Below are 20,654 nucleotides of genomic sequence, written 5' to 3' on the forward strand. Positions count from 1 at the left end.
TTTCAAGTGTAACATGGTGCGTGGTCCTTGACGCAGTACGTGTTCTCTACCCGACTATACGCCATGAATGTAGCTAGCCACGAGTTTCAGACGCACTAAAAAAACGTCCTGTAATTGTGTTAATTGTAAAACAAAACAAATCACTAATAACTTTATGAAAACAGCTTTTTTTTTAATCGATTTAAAAGTACTCTTTTAATTCGCGCACCAAAAACCACTAATTAATTCGTGCACTTGAAAAAATAATTATTTTTACTACCGCGAATTAATCGAGTTTTTACGGTATTATACATAACTAAGGTAATAATGGTGTTAGTATCTACCAGTATTCATAACTATAGATATTAGGTCATCTAGCAAAATAATATCAGTATACATACATTTCCTAGCAGTACATGCAACAACAAATATGACTTATTCTAAAAAGTAATTAAAGTATTAGTAATAAATTAAAACTATGAATAGAAAATCATTTTCACTTTAGACAGGAATGATTATACAGGATTGCGCTTATACATTGAATGGACATGCAAGCAGGTTGGCATTTGGGCAGGCAAGCAGGAAAGCAGAAAGGAGGACATCAATTTAAAAATACCCCTTATTTTGCTCTGCGAACACATGAATAATAAATCAAAGCACTCACTAGTTCATCAGATAACCTCTGTTCTGCAGGAGATAAAGGTGGAGCTGATGGCTGGATGTCTTGTACATTGGCAGGTGATGTCATTGGATGAGAGTCTTGTTTTTTTTCTTTGGTATCCGGCCTTGTGAGCCCCACATCAGTCAATACTTCCTCTTGTAAGTAGGGTGTTTTATGTTTTACTCTGCCAACTATCTGTTTTGCCTTTTACAAAACATAGAATACAATAAACAGCTGATCACATGAAAGTACAGCAGAAATATACTAACAAACATTCTAAATCCAGTCATTTAAATTCTACTTGAAAAAAAAAAATTGTATTTAGCCAACTATCGTATTGTGACTCGTTTGTGAATAACAGAAAGAGCTTTAAATGTAGAGGGGGCTGTTTCTTGACAGATCATGAAACGAATCTCTGATTCATTTGCTACTGTTTAGCTAATGGTTGATTGTGTCCATTAATTTTTTGGCAAATTCTTTTGGTGAATCAATTGTGGACCAGAGAGAGATTCTAAATGTAGATGGTGATTAATCTATCCAATAACTTACCCTTATGAATTGTCTGAATAATTGGCTATTTTTTCCTGGTAGTAATTTAATAAATAAATCACCACTTTGAGGTCCATTTCCGGAAATCCCTAATATTAAATGTTATTGTATTCAGTATTTTATTTGTACAATACATATGGCGAATACAACTACATTCACTGAGGATTAAACTTCTAATAATACTTTAGATGGTTTGCAATCACAGACCACATTACATAGCTTTTTAAATTGCTACGTCATTCAACTGTGACTGGACACCCATCCATTCTGCTGCATAGAAGGATGGTCACTTTTTCAACCATGGTTGTAAATTTGTGTGCACACTTGTTGTGCACTGAACATTTACCAGGTATTAATAATTAAATCATTTAATGTAAATGCAAAGCAAACAACAAACTGGGTTACTAGTTGTTTACCGATTCCATTATCATGTATTTGTTACAGTATTTATCTTCACACCTTGGAATGATTGACAGATACAGTACTAAGCCAAAAATTTCTCAGTCTCATCTGGAATCATGTCTATACAATTTGATTTGAAAGATCAATGCGATGAAATTGTGATATGTTCGAGGCATTTATATAGCAAGTCATTATCAATGACATAGTCCCTGTTTGTATTATAGACGTTAGATAAATATATGAACTTATGTGTGATGTATGTGGAGAATTTAGACTTGATTGGTTCAGGCATGTTGAATATGTAGATTAGAAACTGCATTGTTTAAAACAAAATGACCACCAGTTGGCCATTTTAAACCCAATCTGAAATGATGTTGATCATGTGCATCAGCTCCCATTATGTAGAAAGTTTGAACAGAATCCATTTATGCAAGACTGAGATCCAGTTTCCGGAATAGTGAAAATGTGTGATTTTGATGCATTTTAGGCCTTAAAATTGATGTACTGAGTTGAAACCAAATCAGTCCGAACATGACTGAGATTGCATAATAGTGAAAATGTGTGATTCTGATGTATTTTTGGCATTGGAACTGACATTTGACAATCTTGAATCGGATCATGAAGTAAATATATGTGCATATGTTTGATATGTCTGATGTGTCTGTGAAATTTAAAACTGATTGGCTGGCCCAAGCATGTGTGAGACATACACTGTATGGAGATCAATCAGGGACTAAAAATATTTCTTTGTAAGAATTTAGAACAAGGATAGAAATTACTCACTTTCGTCAGCACGATGAGAACACTTTCCCCTTTTTTCCAAATCATGGATGTTACATTATTTTCTGTCTCCTAACTTTAGAGAGCATAATAACTATAAATAGCGACTCACCCATACTTTTCCTTGACCGACTATGAATTGTCTCTCTGATTCATTGGCTATTTCATGCTTATATCGTGCAATCTCTAATTCTTTAGCTAAAACTCGATGTTCCCGTCGATCAATTTCTAGCATTTTTTCACCAACAGAGTCAAAGTCAGCTGCATGTTCTCTGTTAGTCTCTGTCACTAGATCAAAGAATTTCTTCTTGCTTCTTAGGCTGGCATAGGCCACTTTAAATGCTTTGCCAATAATAACATTAATTTCTTCTGCCTTTATAAAAATAAAATAAAGAAACAATGGATTAAAACATTGAGAATCCAAAAATAAGAAACTTTTTCAAACTGTTGTGTTCAATCAATAGATTTTTTTTCTGATATTATATAGTTATGAAATTAGTTAATTAGTTAAATAAAATGGTTATTCTGACTTGACATATTACAAGCACTGTATTAATATGTATTAAAACAAATATATAGTATATGTTATGAAGACAGTAGGCCAAAAGTTTATTCAATTCATGGAGATATGGCTGTGACACGTGTTTAAAAGTCAATAACATCAAGCTGCTGAGGTGAGTATGTACAATTATAGTCAATCCATAACAAGCAGAAAAATGACAGAATAAACCCTTCTAACACTTTTGCCATTAGATTTTGGCTTTCACTTATTTTATCATAAACACTGACCACAATTAATTCTTTAAGTAAATTACAAAATCCCTGTTGGGAACTGAGAAAACGTAAATAATTATTATAAAGTACACCCATTTGTCAATCATAAATAGCAGTCACTGAATGTATGGGTGCAACAACAATTTTCTGATTTCTTTTTCATGTATTCATAGCTGGGCTTGTTACATAATGACAGCATTTAAAGTTAGAATGACACCAAAATTGTGACAGTCAATGTTATCTGAGGTTCATTGAAATGTTATTATAGGTCAATATAAGTGATCTTGTAATGATATACTGACACTGCTGAAATCTGGGACATTCCACTATAGATGTATAAGTAGATTCATTCAGTCTGTAATTTGTTTGAGGAATGGTGTTTTAGCAAAATTGTCTGTAATGAAGTCCCCTTTTTCAGTCCAATGGTATGAAACTCCTTACAAGAACGTTTCTTATAAGAAATTCATGTTTCTTATAATTTTCTTACAATTTGTAGGTCATTTACATTCACAATTCTTATAATAATACATAGTTGCACATGAGCAAAAACTTTATTTTAAAGAATTAGTCATGGTCAGTGTTGATGGACTAAAGACTGATGATTTAATTTGCATTAAAAGTCACAACAAGTCATTGAAAATGACACAGTCCCCGTTAAATTTTTGAAAGTTCTCTTTGAGCTCGTCATATTAAAGCAGAGGGGGTTGTCGCGAGCGTGTCCTTGAAACTTGAGTTCCAAGTGGTGTACACAACAGATTGTTTATTTACATCAAAACATGTGTTCCGTGTAGTAGTAATATGGCCACACAAAAAAACAGCCGTTATTCGGCCATCTTTGATCTGATTATGAAACACACTGATATGTATGATGTATGTGCCAAATACGAATGAAAATGGTACATAAATTGTGGAAGTAGTAAGGCCAAAAGGTCAGATGGCTATCAATCGGCCATCCTTGACCAGATTTTGAAACAAATTGTCATGGACATGCATCCTAACATGTATAAAGTACATGTATGTGCCAAATTTGAATAAAAACTGACAGAGCACGTCCAAGATACCGCATAAAAAAACAACAACAAGATGCCTACTAGTCAACCATCTTTGATCCAATTGCAAAATAAATCGTCATGGACATGTATCCTAACATGTATAATCTATGTACCAAGTTTGAATGACAACTGACAAAGCATGTCATATTAAAGCAGAGGGGGTTGTCGCGAGCGTGTCCTTGAAACTTGAGTTCCAAGTGGTGTACACAACAGATTGTTTATTTACATCAAAACATGTGTTCCGTGTAGTAGTAATATGGCCACACAAAAAAACAGCCGTTATTCGGCCATCTTTGATCTGATTATGAAACACACTGATATGTATGATGTATGTGCCAAATACGAATGAAAATGGTACATAAATTGTGGAAGTAGTAAGGCCAAAAGGTCAGATGGCTATCAATCGGCCATCCTTGACCAGATTTTGAAACAAATTGTCATGGACATGCATCCTAACATGTATAAAGTACATGTATGTGCCAAATTTGAATAAAAACTGACAGAGCACGTCCAAGATACCGCATAAAAAAACAACAACAAGATGCCTACTAGTCAACCATCTTTGATCCAATTGCAAAATAAATCGTCATGGACATGTATCCTAACATGTATAATCTATGTACCAAGTTTGAATGACAACTGACAAAGCATGTCCAAAATACAACATTTTCAAAAAACAAGATGGCTGCCAGTCGGCCATTTTGAATCGAATCGCTAAACCACTACATGTGCATATGTACCACATAAGGTACTAGGCACATGCAAAGAATGAACGGAATCGGTCCACAGGATTCTGAAATATGACTCTCGACAGACTGACGGACGGACACACGGACGGACGGACACATGGACGGACGGACAGACTCAGGAACTCATGGACAGTCGGGGACATGTATCCTAACATGTATGATCTATGTACTAAATTTGAATGAAAACTGACAAAGCATGTCCAAAATACAACATTTTCAAAAAACAAGATGGCTGCCAGTCGGCCATCTTTGATCCAATTGTGAAATAAATCGTCATGGACATGTATCCTAATATGTATAATCTATGTACCAAGTTTGAATGAAAACTGACAAAGCATGTCCAAAATACAACATTTTCAAAAAACAAGATGGCTGCCAGTCGGCCATTTTGAATCGAATCGCTAAACCACTACATGTGCATATGTACCACATAAGGTACTAGGCACATGCAAAGAATGAACGGAATCGGTCCACAGGATTCTGAAATATGACTCTCGACAGACTGACGGACGGACACACGGACGGACGGACACATGGACGGACGGACAGACTCAGGAACTCATGGACAGTCGGGGACATGTATCCTAACATGTATGATCTATGTACTAAATTTGAATGAAAACTGACAAAGCATGTCCAAAATACAACATTTTCAAAAAACAAGATGGCTGCCAGTCGGCCATCTTTGATCCAATTGTGAAATAAATCGTCATGGACATGTATCCTAATATGTATAATCTATGTACCAAGTTTGAATGAAAACTGACAAAGCATGTCCAAAATACAACATTTTCAAAAAACAAGATGGCTGCCAGTCGGCCATTTTGAATCAAATCACTAAACCATTGCATGTGCATATGTCCCACATAAAGTACTAGGCACATGCAAAGAATGAACGGAATCGGCCCAAGGGATTCTGAGATATGACTCTGGACGGACGCAAGAACGGAGACCGAATTATAAGTCCTGTTTTCGAACTTCGTCCGAACGGGGACTAACAACGTGTCTTATAGAGTAGAATCAAAATGTTTCAATGTATTAATTTTTAACTATCTTCAGATTTTTTTTTAAAATGTTTTTTGTGCAATATGACAGTTCTGGAAAATGAATGTCACTGTTGTCCTACCTGACTTATTTTTTGCAAGTGCTGACACATAGTGCATTTTTACCACAGAAGCCATATTCATATTTGAGACTGCATGACAAGGCTGTGTGGCCATCTCTCTATCAAATGGCAATTTAGTGCGCTATCCTGGCGTCAATCAGGCTCGGTCGAATACAAGCACCTGCAGACCTTAACCAAGGTTCCCCCAAGTCGCATTCAATAGTGAATGAATTGGCCTTCCCATTGAGTCTGTGGCACACTCACCCAGGGTAGGGGTCGACCCTTTAGGTGTTCAGCCTAATGTAGGATTTGCACTTGGGTCTACCGATTATGAGTCGGATGCAACAACCACTATGCAACCAGTGACCAGTTATCTATCTTCATGTTACAAATTACACCGTCTATTCAAATTGAAATTGTCTAAAAATTATACTTTTACAAGCCTCTGTTTTTGAGTTATAGCAACAAGAGCACAAATACTGTAAAATACTTTATTTTAGCTGGAATTAATTTTCGCTGAAAGACTTTTTGGGTGTTTAGTATGGAATTTATTTTCACTTATTTTTGACAAGTAAAATGTAAAAACTAGGAAAAAAGGTATATTCATTGGATTTTATTTTCACTGAATCCAAAATAAAATATTTAACAGTACGTCAATTGAGTTCAAAAAGTTTGGTTGATGATTTAATGCCTTGAAGCTGCTAAGAAGGATAAGGGTCTCTGGGTGATGATCTAATAAACAGGCAACAGGGTGAATTCTGTTGAAATTGGAGGTATCTTATTTAACCTTCACATTTGAAGTAACTGTATTAAAGTAGTTCAGACCATTTGGTGAAAGCACAAAATAAAATACTGGTTGAAACATGGAGGTAAACTTTTTTTGACATGCATGGTTTAAAATAACTGTGTCTGACCATCAGGTGAATGAACAAAACAAAACACTGGTCCAGGATTTTTATCAGTGGTCCCGGTTGTAGGGCTGGAATATTTACCTTGCCGTGCACAAAACAGATTATTTGAATATGTCCTGAAAATAGGCAACTTATGTGAACTGTGACCGATATGACAGGTGTCTGTGTTCTCAGACGAAGCAGGTCAAGATAGTGCTGTCAATATTAAACAGCTCTTCATCAGATACAACATATTAGACAATGTGAGGGGAAGGATAGATTAGGTGATCTATGGGACGTATACAGACTGTATTATCAACACACATCATGATATTCTTTTTCGAACAGCTGAACATATTACACATAATCTGCACTAAATGAACTTTATACAGATATGTATGACATAAAAATAGGAACTTTCATATATCAAGGGTGATTAGTTGATTAAGGTCAAGCAGCTGTTGCATGCAATGTTTTTTTATACAAATTAATAACTGTGGAGCTACTATTACATTATTTCTTAAGTATAGTCACAAATGATGAGATAGAGGGCGCTACATAACACTACAATGTGGTTTTTTCTGACAAACAAATTGTGAAATAGAGGGCGTCATTCAACAACATTTCTATTTTTATTTTTATATAGGGAAACTGGGAGCACTATAATTCAATACAAATGCTGAATTTTTCATTGGAAAACAGAAAGTGAAATTGAGGACAATATTCTACATTTCTATATACTTTTCTGAATTGGTGATTGGGGCTCTGTATAGAAGGTGATATAGCCTACCTCTTCTTTTCTTCTTGTTAGAAAACAGTGGCAATACTGGACTCCTAGCGGACCACTAGGATTACGAGCTAGAAATGCGAACTGTCTATTAGCAGGATCACAGGTGGAATAGGATATACGTTTCAAGGCATGTGCCATGAATATCTCCTAAAATAAATAAGATAAGTTCACACTGAAACATACATTTTCATCAAATCTGGATGTGGGGGTTTGATGTTTAATATGGATGGTGGTAATTTAGGTAGTTATGTCACTAACATGGTGGTGGTGGTAGAGACTGCCATATGCATCCATGATATGAATATTCATGATGCAGTGGCAACCATAAAAGGTAATGACATCATGAATAATTATGATACAGTGAGCACAAACAAATGCTAAAGGACATTATGAACAGTCATGATGCAGTGGTAACTATAAAAGGTAATGACATCATGAATAATTATGATACAGTGGGCACAAACAAATGCTAAAGGACTTTATGAATATTTATGATGCAGTGGCAACCATAAAAGGTAATGACATCATGAATATTCATGATAAAGTGGTCACAAACAAATGCTAAAGGACTTTATGAATAGTCATGATGCAGTGGTAACTATAAAAGGTAATGACATCATGAATAATTATGATACAGTGGGCACAAACAAATGCTAAAGGACTTTATGAATATGTATGATGCAGTGGCAACCATAAAAGGTAATGACATCATGAATAATTATGATACAGTGGTCACAAACAAATGCTAAAGGACTTTATGAATATTTATGATGCAGTGGCAACCATAAAAGGTAATGACATCATGAATAATTATGATACAGTGGTCACAAACAAATGCTAAAGGACTTTATGAATAGTCATGATGCAGTGGTAACTATAAAAGGTAATGACATGAATAATTATGATACAGTGAGCACAAACAAATGCTAAAGGACTTTATGAATAGTCATGATGCAGTGGTAACTATAAAAGGTAATGACATCATGAATAATTATGATACAGTGGGCACAAACAAATGCTAAAGGACTTTATGAATATTTATGATGCAGTGGCAACCATAAAAGGTAATGACATTATGAATATTCATGATACAGTGGTCACAAACAAATGCTAAAGGACTTTATGAATAGTCATGATGCAGTGGTAACTATAAAAGGTAATGACATGAATAATTATGATACAGTGGGCACAAACAAATGCTAAAGGACTTTATGAATATTCATAACGTAGTGGTAACCATGAAAGGTAATGACATCACGAATATTCATGATACAGTGGTCACAAACAAATGCTAAAGGACCTTATGAATATTCATGATGTAGTGGTAACCATAAAAGGTAATGACATCACGAATATTCATGATACAGTGGTCACAAACAAATGCTAAAGGACTTTATGAATAGTCATGATGTAGTGGTAACTATAAAAGGTAATGACATGAATAATTATGATACAGTGGGCACAAACAAATGCTAAAAGACTTTATGAATATTCATAACGTAGTGGTAACCATGAAAGGTAATGACACCACGAATATTCATGATACAGTGGTCACAAACAAATGCTAAAGGACCTTATGAATATTCATGATATAGTGGTAACTATAAAAGGTAATGACATCACGAATATTCATGATACAGTGGTCACAAACAAATGCTAAAGGACCTTATGAATATTCATGATGTAGTGGTAACCATAAAAGGTAATGACATCACGAATATTCATGATACAGTGGTCACAAACAAATGCTAAAGGACTTTATGAATAGTCATGATGCAGTGGTAACTATAAAAGGTAATGACATGAATAATTATGATACAGTGGGCACAAACAAATGCTAAAGGACTTTATGAATATTCATAACGTAGTGGTAACCATGAAAGGTAATGACATCACGAATAATTATGATACAGTGGTCACAAACAAATGATAAAGAACCTCATGAATATTCATGATGTAGTGGTAACTATAAAAGGTAATGACATCATGAATAATTATGATACAGTGAGCACAAACAAATGCTAAAGGACCTCATGAATATTCATGATGTAGTGGTAACTATAAAAGGTAATGACATCACGAATATTCATGATACAGTAGTCACAAACAAATGATAAAGAACCTTATGAATATTCATGATGTAGTGGTAACCATAAAAAGTAATGACATCACGAATATTCATGATACAGTGGGCACAAACAAATGATAAAGGACTTTATGAATATTCATAACGTAGTGGTAACTATAAAAGGTAATGACATCACGAATATTCATGATACAGTGGGCACAAACAAATGCTAAAGGACCTTATGAATATTCATAACATAGTGGTAACTATAAAAGGTAATGACATCACGAATACTCGTGATACAGTGGTCACAAACAAATGCTAAAGGACCTTATGAATATTCATGATGTAGTGTGGTAACCATAAAAGGTAATGACATCATGAATAATTATAATACAGTGGGCACAAACAAATGCTAAAGGACTTTATGAATATTTATGATGCAGTGGCAACCATAAAAGGTAATGACATGAATATTCATGATACAGTGGTCACAAACAAATGCTAAAGGACTTTATGAATAGTCATGATGCAGTGGTAACTATAAAAGGTAATGACATCATGAATAATTATGATACAGTGGGCACAAACAAATGCTAAAGGACTTTATGAATATTTATGATGCAGTGGCAACCATAAAAGGTAATGACATGAATATTCATGATACAGTGGTCACAAACAAATGCTAAAGGACTTTATGAATAGTCATGATGCAGTGGTAACTATAAAAGGTAATGACATGAATAATTATGATACAGTGGGCACAAACAAATGCTAAAGGCCTTTATGAATATTCACAATGTAGTGGTAACCATGAAAGGTAATGACATCACGAATATTCATGATACAGTGATCACAAACAAATGCTAAAGGACTTTATGAATATTCATGATGTAGTGTGGTAACCATAAAAGGTAATGACATCATGAATAATTATGATACAATGGGCACAAACAAATGCTAAAGGACTTTATGAATATTCATGATGTAGTGGTAACTATAAAAGGTAATGACATCATGAATATTCATGATACAGTGGTCACAAACAAATGCTAAAGGACTTTATAAATATTCATGATGTAGAGGTAACCATGAAAGGTAATGACATCACAAATGATCATGATACAGTGGTCACAAACAAATGCTAAAGGACTTTATGAATATTCATAACGTAGTGGTAACCATGAAAGGTAATGACATCACGAATATTCATGATACAGTGGTCACAAACAAATGCTAAAGGACCTTATGAATATTCATGATGTAGTGGTAACTATAAAAGGTAATGACATCACGAATATTCATGATACAGTAGTCACAAACAAATGATAAAGAACCTTATGAATATTCATGATGTAGTGGTAACCATAAAAAGTAATGACATCACAAATATTCATGATACAGTGGGCACAAACAAATGATAAAGGACTTTATGAATATTCATAACGTAGTGGTAACTATAAAAGGTAATGACATCACGAATATTCATGATACAGTGGGCACAAACAAATGCTAAAGGACCTTATGAATATTCATAACATAGTGGTAACTATAAAAGGTAATGACATCACGAATACTCGTGATACAGTGGTCACAAACAAATGCTAAAGGACCTTATGAATATTCATGATGTAGTGTGGTAACCATAAAAGGTAATGACATCATGAATAATTATAATACAGTGGGCACAAACAAATGCTAAAGGACTTTATGAATATTTATGATGCAGTGGCAACCATAAAAGGTAATGACATGAATATTCATGATACAGTGGTCACAATTAAATGCTAAAGGACTTTATGAATAGTCATGATGCAGTGGTAACTATAAAAGGTAATGACATCATGAATAATTATGATACAGTGGGCACAAACAAATGCTAAAGTACTTTATGAATATTTATGATGCAGTGGCAACCATAAAAGGTAATGACATGAATATTCATGATACAGTGGTCACAAACAAATGCTAAAGGACTTTATGAATAGTCATGATGCAGTGGTAACTATAAAAGGTAATGACATGAATAATTATGATACAGTGGGCACAAACAAATGCTAAAGGCCTTTATGAATATTCACAATGTAGTGGTAACCATGAAAGGTAATGACATCACGAATATTCATGATACAGTGATCACAAACAAATGCTAAAGGACTTTATGAATATTCATGATGTAGTGTGGTAACCATAAAAGGTAATGACATCATGAATAATTATGATACAATGGGCACAAACAAATGCTAAAGGACTTTATGAATATTCATGATGTAGTGGTAACTATAAAAGGTAATGACATCATGAATATTCATGATACAGTGGTCACAAACAAATGCTAAAGGACTTTATAAATATTCATGATGTAGAGGTAACCATGAAAGGTAATGACATCACGAATGATCATGATACAGTGGTCACAAACAAATGCTAAAGGACTTTATAAATAGTCATGATGCAGTGGTAACTATAAAAGGTAACGACATGAATAATTATGATACAGTGGGCACAAACAAATGCTAAAGGACTTTATGAATATTCATAACGTAGTGGTAACCATGAAAGGTAATGACATCACGAATATTCATGATACAGTGGTCACAAACAAATGCTAAAGGACTTTATGAATATTCATGATGTAGTGTGGTAACCATAAAAGGTAATGACATCATGAATAATTATGATACAGTGGGCACAAACAAATGCTAAAGGACTTTATGAATATTCATGATGTAGTGGTAACTATAAAAGGTAATGACATCATGAATATTCATGATACAGTGGTCACAAACAAATGCTAAAGGACTTTATGAATATTCATGATCTAGTGGTAACCATAAAAGGTAATGACATCACGAATATTCATGATACAATGGGCACAAACAAATGTTAAAGGACTTTATGAATATTCATGATGTAGTGTGGTAACCATAAAAGGTAATGACATCATGAATAATTATGATACAGTGGGCACAAACAAATGCTAAAGGACTTTATGAATATTCATAACGTAGTGGTAACCATGAAAGGTAATGACATCATGAATATTCATGATACAGTGGGCACAAACAAATGCTAAAGGACTTTATGAATATTCATGATGTAGTGTGGTAACCATAAAAGGTAATGACATCATGAATATTTATGATACAGTGGGCACAAACAAATGCTAAAGGACTTTATGAATATTCATAACGTAGTGGTAACTATAAAAGGTAATGACATCATGAATATTCATGATACAGTGGGCACAAACAAATGCTAAAGGACTTTATGAATATTCATGATGTAGTGTGGTAACCATAAAAGGTAATGACATCATGAATAATTATGATACAGTGGGCACAAACAAATGCTAAAGGACTTTATGAATATTCATAACGTAGTGGTAACCATGAAAGGTAATGACATCACGAATATTCATGATACAGTGGTCACAAACAAATGCTAAAGGACTTTATGAATATTCATGATGTAGTGTGGTAACCATAAAAGGTAATGACATCACGAATAATTATGATACAGTGGGCACAAACAAATGCTAAAGGACTTTATGAATATTCATGATGCAGTGGTGACCATAAAAAGTAATGACATCATGAATATTCATGATACAGTGAGCACAAACAAATGATAAAGGACTTTATGAATATTTATGATGCAGTGGCAACCATAAAAGGTAATGATATCATGAATAATTATGATACAGTGGGCACAAACAAATGCTAAAGGACTTTATGAATATTCATGATGTAGTGGTAACCATAAAAGGTAATGACATCACGAATATTCATGATACAGTGGTCACAAACAAATGATAAAGAACCTTATGAATATTCATGATGTAGAGTGGTAACCATAAAAGGTAATGACATCACGAATATTCATGCTACAGTGGTCACAAACAAATGATAAAGAACCTTATGAATATTCATAATGTAGTGGTAACCATGAAAGGTAACGACATCACGAATATTCATGATACAGTGGGCACAAACAAATGCTAAAGGACTTTATGAATATTCACGATGTAGTGTGGTAACCATAAAAGGTAATGACATCACGAATAATTATGATACAGTGGGCACAAACAAATGCTAAAGGACTTTATGAATATTCATGATGCAGTGATAACCATAATCAAAGAAAGCTTAGAAAGAACTCCCATGTGCTGAGAGTATTGGAGATACATTAAATATAATTCGAAATTACTTAGCTGAAAACTAATTATGCAAATCAGAAAATTAATATGACCAGATTTGAGTGTAAAACTAATGAGGTCTGCGCAATGTAACAGAAAATCTATGTCTCCAAGTTTAATTGAAATGTGATTAGAACCAAAAAATTATGAATTATTATGCTTATTAGGGAATTAATATAAACAGATTTTTACCCCAAACTAATTAGGTTTGTACATTGTCCTAGAGCATCTTTGTACTAAGTTTCATTGAAATGGAATAATTAGCACCGTGAAAACTCCAAAATTTCGACCCCTCTAAAAATTCGATCGTCTATTTATTTGCCGGGTTTCGGTGTTTTATTTGCCTCCAAATTTTCGACTCCACTAAAAATTGCCGACTCATTCTTATTCGAAAATTGCGACCAGTTTTAGTTTTCCCTCAAACGAAAAAAAACCCGATGTGAGCGTTCAAACGGGACCTTCCTCGAAGGCATGAATCCGGGTTTCTGATTGACTGAGAGATTTTTATTTTATTGGTAACGAAAATATATTCTAAATAAACGAAGTTTCAAATAAAAACGAACACAAAAATCTCGGCATGCTGCGTTTCTGAATTGTTGATTATTACTGTACTCAGTAGTGATTATAATAATGTACACAAAATAAATTTGTTGAATGGTTATGAAATACAAATAAAAGTCAACTTAGTTTCATCGTAAGCGAATGATTCCGGTCTCGTATAAACGTTTGATGCTGTAGGATATCCGCCATGTTCTCTTAGGTCAAATAGGTCAAATCGCTAATTAACCAATCAAAAAGCTGGATGATGCCAACGTGTTCAAATTACCATAGCTTATTTAAATATGTTAATGTTATTGAACGCAATGCGGAAGATATTGATGTTGTAGTTCGATAATTTGGCTTGGATTTTGATGCGAAAACGGCATGATTTTTTTTAAATAAAAAAATTAGTTGTTTTTAAAAAATAAACTGGTCATCTGAAGAATAATTTAACATTGTTCACAGTGATAACAGCTCATTCTCGAAAGGAAGCTTACCCGCTCACGCTAGTCACGATAAAAATCATACACGTGTACTCTTGAATAGACAGACGTCAATGACTACGGTAAAACTTAGACTCTATTTTAGCCGGCAGGATTGATTGAAATGTCCGAAAAATGACGCCAAAATACACCTTAAAAGTCCCATTTTATTTTCTTAAATCCCATTTTATTTTTTAATCCAGGGGCGAATTTACGGCAGAATTTGGTCCCTCAAATAAGGGACACGTGAGCTTTGATTCTAACCGGATACATTGCACTGGGTCGGGGAGATCGTTTGCTAAACTTCCATGTATCTTTTGTCCAATGGGTACCTGTACTTCGAACATTCGCAAGTTTTCCTAGGTAGTGCGAGACAGCTTTGTCTTTTGACCTATTAGTTTTGTGCTGACCTCTTCTCCGCGTCTTGATGTTTTGTTTTGCTTGTCATAATACTGATTGATGACTTTGTTTAGATTTTGAGTTACAACTCGGCCACGATCTTTGCTTTTACCGTGAAACATGAGGAAGTTTACGTCAATTGACGGACATTGCATTTTTTAAAAACTAATGAAGCACACTGTCTATCATCCCAATTTTTCATTTGCTGATTTCTATTCTGAAAAATTCGACCGTCCGAAAATGCACCTTAATTTTGACTCTAAAAACACGTCACATTTCTAACACCAATTATTTAAAACCGGTCGAAATTTCGGAGTTTTTACGGTACTTTAGATATCAGTGTGAAAGCTTAAAATTGGTTAATTATGCAAATTAGGTAATTAATATGTACAGATTTTAACCCACAATTATTCAGGTCTGTCTATTGTCCTACAGCATCCATGTACATTCATTGATATGTGATGTATAGTACCTGAGATATCAGTGTGAAAGTTGGTTAATTATGCAAATTAGGTGATTAATATGCACAAATATTTACCGGAAACTAATTGGGTCTGCATAATTCTAGATTCATTGAAATGTGATGATTAGTACTTTAGATATCAGTAGAAAAGCTGAAAATTAATTATGCAAATTAGGTAATTAATATGCACAATTATTTACCCTAAAAACTAATCAGGTCTCTGCATAGTCCTAAAGGATCTATGTACCAAGTTTCATTGAAATGCGATGATTAGTACTTGAGATACCCGTGGAAAAGCTGAAAATTAACTAATTATGCAAATTAGGTGATTAATATGCACAAATATTTATCGAAAACAATCAATCTCTGCATAGTCCTTGAGTATGTAAGTACCAAGTTTCATTGAAATGTAATGCTAACTACTTATATCAAATGCTGAAAATTAATTAATTATGCAAATTAGGTAATTAATATGTACTGATATTACCATAAAAACTATCAGGACTGTGCAGTGTCGTATGACATCTATGTACCAAGTTTCATTGAAATGTGATGATTAGTACTTGAGATATCAGTGAAAAAACCGAAAATTGACTAATCATTATGCAAATTAGGTAATTAGTATCCACGGATTATTACCAAAAACTAATCAAAACCTAGCATTAGTTCAGAGCATCTATGTACCAAGTTTCATCAAAATCCAATGAGTGGTTGTTTAGATATCAGTGGAACAGTCATGGAACCACTAAAAAATAGCTAATTATCATGCAAATTAGGTAATTAATATGCACGAATTTTTACCAAAAATTAATCAAATCTGCGCATATGTTCAGAGCATCCATGTACCAAGTTTCATCAAAATCCAATGAGTGGTTCTTTAGATATCAGTGGAACAGTCATAGAACAGCTAAAAATTAGCTAATTATCATGCAAATTAGGTAATTAACGAGCATGGATTTTTACCAAAACCTAATCAAATCTGCGCATATGTTCAGAGCATCTATGCACCAAGTTTCATCAAAATCCAATGAGTGGTTCTTTAGATATCAGTGGAACAGTCATAGAACAGCTAAAAATTAGCTAATTATCATGCAAATTAGGTAATTAACGAGCATGGATTTTTACCAAAACCTAATCAAATCTGCGCATTGGCCCAGAGCATCTATGCACCAAGTTTCATCAAAAACCGATGTATGGTTCTTGAGATAGCAGTGGAACAGTCGGACACACATACACACATACACACATACACACATACACACATACACACATACACACATACAGACACACTAACTGCAAAGACTCCCATTTTGTGCTTCGCACATGGGAGTCAAAAAGTAATGACATCATGAATATTCATGATACAGTGAGCACAAACAAATGATAAAGGACTTTATGAATATTTATGATGCAGTGGCAACCATAAAAGGTAATGACATCATGAATAATTATGATACAGTGGGCACAAACAAATGCTAAAGGACTTTATGAATAGTCATGATGCAGTGGTAACCTTAAACCATAAAAGGTAATGACATCACGAATAATTATGATACAGTGGGCACAAACAAATGATAAAGAACCTTATGAATATTCATGATGTAGTGGTAACTATAAAAGGTAATGACATCACGAATATTCATGATTCAGTGGTCACAAACAAATGATAAAGGACCTTATGAATGAATGTTCATGATGCAGTGGTAACCATAAAAGGTAATGACATCATGAATATTCATGATACAATGGTCACAAACAAATGATAAAGGACTTTATGAATATTCATGATGTAGTGGTAACCAAAAAAGGTAATGACATCACGAATATTCATGATACAGTGGTCACAAACAAATGCTAAAGGACTTTATGAATAGTCATGATGCAGTGGTAACTATAAAAGGTAATGACATGAATAATTATGATACAGTGGGCACAAACAAATGCTAAAGGACTTTATGAATATTCATAACGTAGTGGTAACCATGAAAGGTAATGACATCACGAATATTCATGATACAGTGGTCACAAACAAATGCTAAAGGACCTTATGAATATTCATGATGTAGTGGTAACCATAAAAGGTAATGACATCACGAATATTCATGATACAGTGGTCACAAACAAATGCTAAAGGACTTTATGAATAGTCATGATGTAGTGGTAACTATAAAAGGTAATGACATGAATAATTATGATACAGTGGGCACAAACAAATGCTAAAAGACTTTATGAATATTCATAACGTAGTGGTAACCATGAAAGGTAATGACATCACGAATATTCATGATACAGTGGTCACAAACAAATGCTAAAGGACCTTATGAATATTCATGATATAGTGGTAACTATAAAAGGTAATGACATCACGAATATTCATGATACAGTGGTCACAAACAAATGCTAAAGGACCTTATGAATATTCATGATGTAGTGGTAACCATAAAAGGTAATGACATCACGAATATTCATGATACAGTGGTCACAAACAAATGCTAAAGGACTTTATGAATAGTCATGATGCAGTGGTAACTATAAAAGGTAATGACATGAATAATTATGATACAGTGGGCACAAACAAATGCTAAAGGACTTTATGAATATTCATAACGTAGTGGTAACCATGAAAGGTAATGACATCACGAATAATTATGATACAGTGGTCACAAACAAATGATAAAGAACCTCATGAATATTCATGATGTAGTGGTAACTATAAAAGGTAATGACATCATGAATAATTATGATACAGTGAGCACAAACAAATGCTAAAGGACCTCATGAATATTCATGATGTAGTGGTAACTATAAAAGGTAATGACATCACGAATATTCATGATACAGTAGTCACAAACAAATGATAAAGAACCTTATGAATATTCATGATGTAGTGGTAACCATAAAAAGTAATGACATCACGAATATTCATGATACAGTGGGCACAAACAAATGATAAAGGACTTTATGAATATTCATAACGTAGTGGTAACTATAAAAGGTAATGACATCACGAATATTCATGATACAGTGGGCACAAACAAATGCTAAAGGACCTTATGAATATTCATAACATAGTGGTAACTATAAAAGGTAATGACATCACGAATACTCGTGATACAGTGGTCACAAACAAATGCTAAAGGACCTTATGAATATTCATGATGTAGTGTGGTAACCATAAAAGGTAATGACATCATGAATAATTATAATACAGTGGGCACAAACAAATGCTAAAGGACTTTATGAATATTTATGATGCAGTGGCAACCATAAAAGGTAATGACATGAATATTCATGATACAGTGGTCACAAACAAATGCTAAAGGACTTTATGAATAGTCATGATGCAGTGGTAACTATAAAAGGTAATGACATCATGAATAATTATGATACAGTGGGCACAAACAAATGCTAAAGGACTTTATGAATATTTATGATGCAGTGGCAACCATAAAAGGTAATGACATGAATATTCATGATACAGTGGTCACAAACAAATGCTAAAGGACTTTATGAATAGTCATGATGCAGTGGTAACTATAAAAGGTAATGACATGAATAATTATGATACAGTGGGCACAAACAAATGCTAAAGGCCTTTATGAATATTCACAATGTAGTGGTAACCATGAAAGGTAATGACATCACGAATATTCATGATACAGTGATCACAAACAAATGCTAAAGGACTTTATGAATATTCATGATGTAGTGTGGTAACCATAAAAGGTAATGACATCATGAATAATTATGATACAATGGGCACAAACAAATGCTAAAGGACTTTATGAATATTCATGATGTAGTGGTAACTATAAAAGGTAATGACATCATGAATATTCATGATACAGTGGTCACAAACAAATGCTAAAGGACTTTATAAATATTCATGATGTAGAGGTAACCATGAAAGGTAATGACATCACAAATGATCATGATACAGTGGTCACAAACAAATGCTAAAGGACTTTATGAATATTCATAACGTAGTGGTAACCATGAAAGGTAATGACATCACGAATATTCATGATACAGTGGTCACAAACAAATGCTAAAGGACCTTATGAATATTCATGATGTAGTGGTAACTATAAAAGGTAATGACATCACGAATAATTATGATACAGTGGTCACAAACAAATGATAAAGAACCTCATGAATATTCATGATGTAGTGGTAACTATAAAAGGTAATGACATCATGAATAATTATGATACAGTGAGCACAAACAAATGCTAAAGGACCTCATGAATATTCATGATGTAGTGGTAACTATAAAAGGTAATGACATCACGAATATTCATGATACAGTAGTCACAAACAAATGATAAAGAACCTTATGAATATTCATGATGTAGTGGTAACCATAAAAAGTAATGACATCACAAATATTCATGATACAGTGGGCACAAACAAATGATAAAGGACTTTATGAATATTCATAACGTAGTGGTAACTATAAAAGGTAATGACATCACGAATATTCATGATACAGTGGGCACAAACAAATGCTAAAGGACCTTATGAATATTCATAACATAGTGGTAACTATAAAAGGTAATGACATCACGAATACTCGTGATACAGTGGTCACAAACAAATGCTAAAGGACCTTATGAATATTCATGATGTAGTGTGGTAACCATAAAAGGTAATGACATCATGAATAATTATAATACAGTGGGCACAAACAAATGCTAAAGGACTTTATGAATATTTATGATGCAGTGGCAACCATAAAAGGTAATGACATGAATATTCATGATACAGTGGTCA

General features: G+C 33.7%; 1 protein-coding gene across 3 annotated transcripts in view; it reads right to left on the minus strand.

Annotated features, from left to right (window-relative positions):
* Positions 1 to 20,654, minus strand: part of LOC102808631 (uncharacterized) — a 53,838-nt gene that overhangs the window by 19,740 nt on the left and 13,444 nt on the right. For all 3 annotated transcript variants that reach the window (XM_085490729.1, XM_085490727.1, XM_085490730.1), the window contains exons 4-6: positions 7,732 to 7,878; positions 2,484 to 2,744; positions 644 to 844 (exon numbers count right to left, since the gene is read on the minus strand). In XM_085490729.1, the coding sequence (XP_085346855.1) occupies positions 644 to 844; positions 2,484 to 2,744; positions 7,732 to 7,878 (609 nt within the window). The remainder of the gene's footprint in view (positions 1 to 643; positions 845 to 2,483; positions 2,745 to 7,731; positions 7,879 to 20,654) is intronic.

The sequence above is a fragment of the Saccoglossus kowalevskii genome, chromosome 15, assembly GCF_978046115.1.
Source record: "Saccoglossus kowalevskii chromosome 15, keSacKowa6.1, whole genome shotgun sequence".
NCBI classification, from domain to species: domain Eukaryota; kingdom Metazoa; phylum Hemichordata; class Enteropneusta; family Harrimaniidae; genus Saccoglossus; species Saccoglossus kowalevskii.